This window comes from Carassius carassius, chromosome 2, assembly GCF_963082965.1.
Source record: "Carassius carassius chromosome 2, fCarCar2.1, whole genome shotgun sequence".
NCBI classification, from domain to species: domain Eukaryota; kingdom Metazoa; phylum Chordata; class Actinopteri; order Cypriniformes; family Cyprinidae; genus Carassius; species Carassius carassius.
The window spans coordinates 14,093,071-14,102,651 of record NC_081756.1 but is presented as its reverse complement, the minus strand read 5'-3'; the positions used below and the strand labels follow the sequence as shown (position 1 = coordinate 14,102,651).

At 41.3% G+C, this 9,581-nt stretch overlaps 1 protein-coding gene across 1 annotated transcript; it reads left to right on the top strand.

The window, feature by feature from the left end:
• Positions 1–1,880: 1,880 nt before the first annotated feature.
• Positions 1,881–7,856, top strand: LOC132103617 (LIM domain-containing protein ajuba-like). Its single transcript, XM_059508714.1, has 8 exons — positions 1,881–4,629; positions 5,588–5,689; positions 5,818–5,885; positions 6,065–6,127; positions 6,223–6,353; positions 6,920–6,971; positions 7,054–7,122; positions 7,252–7,856. The coding sequence occupies exons 1-8, from the start codon at positions 3,153–3,155 to the stop codon at positions 7,381–7,383; spliced, it is 2,094 nt and encodes a 697-aa protein (XP_059364697.1). The 5' UTR covers positions 1,881–3,152; the 3' UTR covers positions 7,384–7,856.
• Positions 7,857–9,581: the final 1,725 nt, after the last annotated feature.

The window sequence follows — 9,581 nt, the reverse complement described above, 5'->3', positions numbered from 1 at the left end:
TACTGAGATACACTGCTCTTCTCTAAATGTGGACACAAATATTAACATTTGAAACAATTCAAGTTTTTCTCAATTTAAATATAAACAGGAAAAAAAAAATCCCAAACCGTAAGAGTCTTATAGCAACCTGCTCTCTTTGCATTTGTCTGCGGATCTGTCCTTTCAGTGGAGGAGCAGACCTTCCATCTGAAAATCACATAAAAAATGAAATCCTTGTCAGCGCTAATATTTGCATTCACAGATTCATTGTTGACAGTATGCTTTTACAAATACTATAGAACTGATGCATACAAAAGAATTGAGAAGCAAAATATGTCTGTGTAACACCCCATTGTTGCCTTTGGCTTTTATGTATATGAAGAATAGAAATTAAATGTCACCCGCATATGACCAGTCAGGTAAATCTGTTAATGGTCCATATTCTGATCCACCACGTGCTAAACCATTTCTGTAGACAAAACTGGAGCATGACAATGGAGCATATAAGAACTCAAAAAACTGGCATCAATATTAACCATTGTTATTAGAATCTAATGTATGCAAACACTCTGATTTAATCCATTTTTTCTTCTGGATTCTCACAACTACGGCAAGCAAAAGGTTCAAAATAGAGACTCTGCATTGGAGACCGGCGACTTATTTCTACCAGTAGATGATGCTATAGTCACATTAAATACAACACAGACTGACCTGATTCACCTGTTGAGTAAACTACGCTTTAAGTTTATTCTCAACTGTACTAATCACAGCTTGATCTCAGGATAACAGACAAAATAAAACAAACGTGTTACAACGTGTAACTGGGAATTATTGTGGCTTCCAGTGGTGCTTTTATATATACAAATGTGCCCCTGTGGTGTTTAAAATAGAATTTTAAATGGTCGTTCTAATGGAACGTTTGTTTCATTTATTTAAACGCGGACTTAAATGGCCTCGTGCATTTTGCAGCGTTCAGAGAAAGCCTTGTGTAAAAACACGACACACGCCTCTGGAGACCGGCCCTTAAACACCTTCCGCTTCAATAATAAATTGTCTTTCACTCCTCCGATGAATGCAAGGGCTCGAGCAGTGCTGAGTAAGCGCTGAAACATTCCCGCGTGCGCTCCCGGACAAGTTCCCACTCGCCAGTGCGCGCTCCCAAAAACCGCAGGAGAAGCTACAGATGAGCACCGGAGAAGGGGGAAAAACGAGGTTTTAAACAAAAGAACAGCACTGGGTCTTTTAAGTGCCTCGGTGGGGTTGAATACAGTAACCATACGACAGCAGATTAGTTGTCACCGGAATTTATGCCACTTGGTAACTATGAAGCAGTGAGAGGCAGTTTCAGCGAGGGAAGAAAAGAAAAAACAGTTACACTGTTGCACTCGCGAAAAACACACATGCAGCCGACTGACGCTGTCCCAGAGAACCACAGCGATATCCCTCCGCACATTCCACAGACGAAAGGCACGGCACGACCAATTAGGCCTTAGGGTTGAAAAAATGACACAGAAAATATGTAAGGTCTTCGAACCTTTTACATTTGTGCAGTTCTTCGTTTTTTACACGCTATTTTGAATCGAATAAACGTCACTTCTTCGATGCTTCGTCATGTGCGTGCCATAAATCATAAGCTATTATAAACAAATGAGAAACAATTTTATTCATGACTGCGTTTTACTTTCTTTAGAGTTTGTTGTCTTATTTACAGACAGTCGGCTCATAAATATTTATTAAATAAACCGCTCGTTTTGACCCCTTGGACTAATATAAAATGTAGCTATATGTGTTTTTTTATTGTAGTCATTTGATAAATGTGTGCGATTATGTCAAGGTTGTTTGTGTAAGTCCAAACAGTGGGCTGAACCAATGGGCACAGTCTGTTTGGGCTGTGTGACGAAATAGTGGGATGCGATTCATGCGTGCTGCCGTGGGGAAAGGTGTTCCGGTCGGGAAAAAGCCACAGAAGAAGAAGAAAGGGGGAGGAAGGAAAAAATTGGAAAGAAAGAAACTGTACGTTGAACATTTCAGCGCAGTTTTCCGACTTAGAGTGCGCAGTCTGTGTTTATCTCTGCGAATATGTTTGGGTGAACGATACGCGAACTTCCTCCCTTCGACTCGCTGCAGCTGTTTTTTTTTATTGTTACACGCTGTTGAAGACTTCCATTTCTGGGGACTAATGGTCATTTTCATTCAAGCTGGACTGGGCAAAGTGGAAATCCTGCGGGACAACAGGAGGCTTTGATCTTCTTTGTACTTTTTCATGCAGGGGAATAAACGCTTTTGGTTTATCGGACACGGACGGCTCATTTATCTGCACAGAGAAACGGTTTCAAACTTACCTTTTTTGAAAGCCGCTAGTTGAGTCAAAGAGGGGCCGTGGTGTACCCCTTAACCTGTGTGTTTAACTCCAACGTAATCAAAGGAAACCGCGTTGGAATTTATTCAACATTTAAACTCTGTTCTTATTTTTTTAAACAACCGGCAGCGCGTTAAGATAACTCCACAGAGACAAAGAACCAAGTGGTAATTATAAGACTTGCGAGTGTTTCCGACAACAGTGGCCAGTGGATCAGTCTTGCGGATATGACTGCGGGACTCGACGTTTGAATGGATCAGTTTTGGGCGAGCCTGGGACCAAAATTAAAGACTTTTTGAAGACTGATGGTAGTTTTCACACGTTCATTTGCTCACTGCCGAGGATAAGGCCACAAGGAGCTGCAAAAAGGATCGCAAACAAATGGATGAACATGCTCCTGTTCACATGCATGTCCAGGGAATTTATCACAAGCAAACCGTTTGGAGACAAACCGTTTGTTTTCAAGTCTAACTAGCACGTCATGTAGCCTGCAGAAAATGCCATAGTGTTTTTTTTATTTATCTTCAAAGTAAAATATTTATTTTTGTAGATCATCAAAAAGTATTAGTTTTTAACAGTTCGTTTTGTATGTGTGTGTGTATGTGTACTTGTTTTTGTTTTATTATTGTATTATTCTATTGATCCGTTATCTCATCTGCTGTTGAAACACTTGAATGATGCTTGTGCCCACACTGTATTTCGCTGTATTTATGTAGTACACTATTTAAACTGTAGTTGTTTTCAGGTGGCATCTAAGAGAAATTCAGTTCGTACTTTATATTTTAAGCTGTAGTTGACCTTATATTTAAACACAATGGATCGACTTGGCAGCAAACTGAAGCAAAAGCTCAAACTGAGTGACTCTGGAAGTGTCAAATTCAGCAAAAAGAAAAATGACTTGGCCAATGCAAATAACAACAGTAATAGCAACAATGCCAATAATGGAACGGTGACACAGAACAGCACACCCACGAGCACGTCTCAGTTCCCACTCTCCTGTTCCACCTCTGTAGAGGTGTGTGGTCAGTCAGCCGGAAGACCTGGCAAAGTGGGCACTTCTCAGAGAATCATCCCCTCGAATACCACCTCGGCTACGGTACCTGAGGATTGTGGGCCTGGGATCGAACATCACCCTTCTACTCTTGCCCCTCTGCGGCGCCGGTCACCCCAACAACGAGTGTCGTGCTACTTGCCTGAAACAGTGGAACGGGGTGACTCGCCCAGAGGCGAAGGTGACCCACAGGGGTTATACAGCCCAAATTCTCGTGTGGCCTTGAAGCAGCGGCGTTATTCTCTGGAGCTCCAGCAGCTTGTTCGCCGCCAGCAGCTTCTCGCCCAGCCTCCTCCACTGTCGTCTGTACCACCTCCGTACCTGACGCACAGCTCGGCTGCTCGTTCATCTGCCATGGAGCCCAGCTTCCTCCACGACTTAGAGCGTCACAAGCGCTTGTCCTTGCAGGAAGCTCTGTTCTACAAGCGTTTGAGCTCAGGTGGTGAACCTTGGGACAGCGGGCGCCCCGCTTCCCTCTCTCATCCACCGCAGAGGACCCATGACATAGGGGGGTTCTTCTACCCTCCTGCACCAGCGTTGAGCCCTTGCTCTTCTTTCAGTTTACAAGAGTCTTTGTTAGCAAGCCCTCGTTCCAGTTTTGCGAGCAGCACAGCAAGTGGAGGAGGCGGAGGTGGTGGGAGTCCCATGGGAAGTCGGTGCAGCAGTAACCGGACCAGCGGCATTAGTTTGGGCTACGACACTCGGCATACACCTGGGCCTGCCCAGCAGCTACAGCTCTGCTCGACCCAACTCGGTGGCAGCACCTTTGGTCAGGTTTATCCTGTACAGGTGTCAGGGAAAACTGGCATGCCCCCTATGGAGGTTTGGAGGGACTGTCTTGAAGGGGTGTCGGGAGTTGGAGGAAGTGTGCAAGACAGCCGACACTCATATCCGCCTGCGGTAAGCACACACACTGTCACCTTCCACCGAGCAGAACCAGAATGGGGTCCCACTGATCAGCGGGAATCAAGAGGTGATGGCGTTGGCGAGAGGGCGCGACACTCCGACTTGCTAGGAACCCGATACCAGCAGGAGCTCACCCGCCTGCTATTGAGAGATGCTGCCCTGGAAGGAGAAGCGTTACTTGGGGGTCTGACATTAAAAGAACAGCCTCTGCCTACCACCATCATATCCAGCTCTGTATCAACTTCAGCCCCAGTCGGAGCTCCAGGGAAATCCCTGGAAGAACAGTCATCTGGAAGAGATTCTGTGTCATCTGTGGACAGACAGGAGTACTTCGGTGAGATCACAAACTCATCCAATTAGGCTAGTTTATTACTGATCATGTGTTTTTCTGTCAGTAGGTTGTGAATGTGTGTGATGTAGTGAGATGAAGACTGTTTCTGACCTGCTTAAACTTGCAAACATTCTCTGAAGCAAAAAGCAAGACATGAAACACGTCCAGTCAGACTTAAATGACCTAAAAAAATACATACTAGCCCTCCTTTTTCAGCCCGTTTCTCTAACAAACCATAATAACTAACTCCCAAGTCACAGAGTGAATATATAACCCCTCCACCCAAGGCTACATAGAATTCTGAACAGACTCCAAAGACAAAAATATCTGCCTAGAGCGAGCATAGTGATTATGCATGACCCCAAATTACAGGCTCTGTGATATGCTGGTCGTACCAAAGAGCTGTGAGTAATGCAGTAGGACAGAGGCTTGGTTGAAAGGAGGGTTCTGTGTGTGTGTAAGTGCTTTCAGCTTTCAGCCAGCCACAGATTGAATGAGGGTGTGTTCATGTGTGTTAGCGTGCACTAGCGTGTGCTGGCGTATGCTTATTTAGCTCAGGTATTTGAGTCCTGAGGGAAGGCTCTCTCACACTCAATTGTGAGGGTTGGGTGTGTGTATGTGCCTTCTGTGTGTGTAGCACTTTGTTGCAACAAGGAAACCTCCCTGTTGTCTGAAAAGCACCTGTGTAAAGTTTTAAGACATTACCTCATTCCGACACACAATACCTTATTCCTGTATCCAACAACCAATTAGCCTTTTTTTTTAAATAATAAAGGGGTTTTAAAGTACAGATTTATCTGTGTATGTGTACTTTTACTACAAGAAACAAACCCTCTGGTTGGTATTATGGGAGAAGAATGTGCGAGTCATGCAGTGCAGACATGTATTTTTGAGTCCAGACAGCTCTGCTGCCTGCGTCTGTTAAAGTGTGCTCAGATTGTGTTTGTGTTCTTGTTTTCAGGTACGTGTGTGAAGTGTAGTAAAGGTGTATATGGTGCAGATTATGCTTGCCAGGCTCTGGACAGCCTCTATCACACCCGCTGCTTCACATGTGTTTCCTGCGGTGAGTTATCAGTCTGTAGTGCAACATTTATGTTGTATAACCAAAGCCAGTATTTCAGTACCTCTTCATTTGAGTCAGTGTCTCTCATATTGGTCTGAACATCTGTCTTATGTTGTTTTTACTTGTAGGACGAACTCTCCGCAACAAGGACTTTTACAATGTCAGTGGCTCGGTTTACTGTAAGGAGGATTACATGGTAAGAATGACTCTTTTTAGTATTCATTTTAGCCAGTGTTAAGGGGTTGAAGTTACTCTGAAATGTTAACGTGTACAATTAAAAATAATATTTATGGAAAAATAGCATATATATATATATATATATATATATATATATATATAATTTAATTTAATTTTTCCAATCTGTCTTCATGACAGTTTTCAGGCTTCCAGGAAGCAGCTGAAAAGTGCAGTGTTTGTGGTCACCTCATCTTGGAGCAGGTAAGTGGTCTCTGCGCGAGTAGGGTCAAGTATAGTATAGGTCAAGTATAGTATAGGTCAAGTGTTAACTCTGTCTGTTCATATGTGTAACTCAGATCCTGCAGGCTCTAGGGAACTCTTATCACCCGGGATGTTTCCGCTGTACGGTCTGCTCAAAGGCTTTGGACGGGGTGCCATTCACAGTAGACTACCTCAACAATGTCTACTGCGTCTCTGACTACAACAGGTCTGCTAGTGAATAGTGTTACAAGTGACATGACAGCAATGCAATTTGTTTAACATTAACTTAACTGCCCTTTTTGCCAGATTTATTTTTTGTTTAGGTTTAATTGTAAGCTAAAGCAAGTTAAAAATCATTGTTTTATTTTATTTCTTAAGTTAAAAGTGTGGCAACAATTCCATTTTACCCTTAAAAAACATGCATAATCGAAGTGTTGAAGGTTAATGCATTATATTCCATGGATTCTTTTTCTATTTACTGGTCTAGTGATAAAAGTAATTCATACTTTTATCAAGATAGGATGCATTCTGTTTTTAATTGAAATTCCATCAAACAATTACAAATTTATTTGAATTTAAATGTTAACAGCTAATAGTTTTGCCCGTTGATTTTAATAAACTTATTCTCAAGATATGTCACTCTAGTGAGTCAGTTATTAATTCCCATAGTGTCACCTGCTTGCTGTCCCGTTGCTGTTTGAATGCTACATATACATCAACATCAGGCACATCCAAAACATTTACATTTATCAGCTTGCTGATGTGGATTCAATTTTGTTTCTTTTTCTTCAGGACATTTGCTCCCAAATGTGCTGCCTGCTTACAGCCCATCTTACCTGCTGAGGTAAATGATTCCCTAGTAGTTCAACAGATGCTTTCAGATCAGTTCAGAAGAACATTTAAGATCTTGATTGTGTGTGTTTCAGGGCAGTGAGGAAATTCTCAGGGTGGTGTCAATGAACAAAGATTATCACTTTGAGTGTTATCACTGTGAGGTGGGTGTTATGGAAAGTGGTTTGGACAAGATGATTGCCACCATTTTGAGTCAATTTAGTAGCATATCTATATATGTTAGGGAACAGTCTTGATAGGACTGTAATCCTCTTTTTTCCCCTCTTCTTCAGGAGTGTGGGAAGCAGCTCTCCGATGAGCCTGGATCTCAATGCTTTCCTCTGGATTCCCACCTCCTCTGCCACTCTTGCCACATGACCAGAGTGTGCGTCACACATAATCTTCCCCCTCACAACACACACTGAAATGAGAACTAATGTGCTTGAACAACTACTTTGTACTCTCATATGCACACTAGTGACCACTGTAAATTTGTATCTTTCTAATGTCTCTCTCTACTATGCCAGCTCTATTTTTTGAAGATAGCAAGCGGGGAGAAAACACTGAGTCTGGAGGTCATAGTACATTTCAAAAGCAAATCCCAGTACTGGTACAAACTGTATCTCCCCCTAGTGGCTGGGAAATGCAGCAACTGAATCCTGCTGAACAGAATATTTAAGTTCTTGGAGTTTAAGATTATTGTTACCTGCTTATTTCATTGCTCCTGGGAGTTTAATCACAGAACAGTGTTTTACTCCCATATCTACTGTTTGCTGTAGGGAAAAACAAGGGATTTTTTTTTGCTTAACATTTTTTTTAATATTTAATATCACTAGCAAAGATTTTGCACTTAAACATGTTTACCTTTTCCAGAGATTTCTTTTTTTAAATAAAGTGATTGCAAAAAGATTAAAAACATTCCTGTATCTGTTTTAATTAATAAATCTTTCTCTGTATGAATGAGTGCTAGTTTCTTGTGTTATTAACACATTCAATTGAGAATACAAATGCAGATGAGTGATGTATTTACAATTACATCATTAACAGATATATAATAGATCTGATCTATAATAGAAAATATAGATAAGTGGCTGACAATTGATTAATTCATCTAATTAATTACACAATGTGGCGATTAGTTTATCGCGTATTAATTGCACATCAAATTTGCCTGAGAAATTACCCACAAAAATAATTAAAAACCATTATAGTGTTACATGTGACATTCATTTTCTTAATTCTATTAATAATTTGTAAATAAGAAATTATATTTAAATGAAATTATGCTATACTATAAATGAGAAACTAAAACTGCCAATAGGTGATTAATGTATTAGTCTGAGTCATTCATTCATTTGATTCGTTCGTTTACTGATTGTATATATGTAAAAAATACGGTCTGTGGATGATGTTGCAGTCAACATGGGACTGCATTACATCCTGCAACACCTCGACAGACCTGGGAATTGTGCAAGGATTTGTGGACTTCAGTTCGGCCTTCAATACCATCATGCCTGATCTTCTCCCAGACAAACTGACCCAACTCTCTGTGCCCACCTCCATCTGTCAGTGGATTACCAGCCTCCTGAGACGCAGCCAACAGCTAGTGAGACTGTGGAAACTCAAATTCAGGACCCTCACAATCAGCACTGGTGCCCCTCAGGGTTGCATTCTCTCCCCACTGCTTTTCTTCCTGTACACAAATGACTACACCACTAAAAACACTTCTGTCAAACTCCTGAAGTTTGCGGATGACACTATAGTCATCGGCCTCATACACAACGGAGACGAGTCTGCTTATAGGACCTGAAGTGGAACATTCATATTGATTCTATTGTGAAAAAGGCACAACATAGGCTGTATTTCCTTTGCTAGTTAAGGAAGTTCAACCTGCCACAGGAGCTGCTCACACATTTCTACAGTCTATCCTGTGTTCATCTATAACTGTTGGTTTGGTTCAGCTACCAAATCAGATATCAAGAGACTACAACAGATGGTCAGGACTGCTGAGAGGATAACTGGTGCCCCCCTTCCCTACCTCCAAGAACTTTACACCTTCAAAGTGAGGAAAAGGGCTATTAAAAGATGTTACCCTCTTGCTAGCGCTACAGAGCACTGTGCCCTAAACCACTACAGGAAATATTCCACCTAAATAACATAACACATCTCGGGACTGTACATTTGTAAATTAAAACTTTCATCTGTAAATATTACATACACAATTCTGTCTACTGACATATTTGTTTTTTCTCTATATTTTATTACAGTATTGTTTTTTTAGAATTTATTTTCTATTGTCTTTATTCTTACCGTTTCTATTACCTTAAATTATATTTTTGTCTGCACTATGTTTGTACTTTGTCTACTGGAAACTCCTGACACCAAGATTAATTCATTGTGTGTGTAACAACTTGGTAATAAAACAATTTGATTCTGAAAATCAGTATCACGTGTACTCGTGTAATGTTGCATAATATAAATATGAGACAAAAACATACAGGAGCGTTTTATCCCAAAACTCTTGGATTTTACGGGTAACTTTAACTGCATTCAATTGGCTACATCACGTTTGTCATCAATCAGCTGCACAGATCGATCGGTGTATGACATCAAAGTACCGCGA

What these genes read in the sequence shown, in the direction of transcription:
- LOC132103617 (XM_059508714.1), top strand. Translation starts at nt 3,153, where the DNA reads ATGGATCGACTTGGCAGCAAACTGAAGCAAAAGCTCAAACTGAGTGAC. An exon ending in ACTGTAAGGAGGATTACATG is followed by an intron (nt 5,886 to 6,064) that starts GTAAGAATGACT and finishes TCTTCATGACAG; the next exon opens with TTTTCAGGCTTCCAGGAAGC. An exon ending in AGCCCATCTTACCTGCTGAG is followed by an intron (nt 6,972 to 7,053) that starts GTAAATGATTCC and finishes TGTGTGTTTCAG; the next exon opens with GGCAGTGAGGAAATTCTCAG.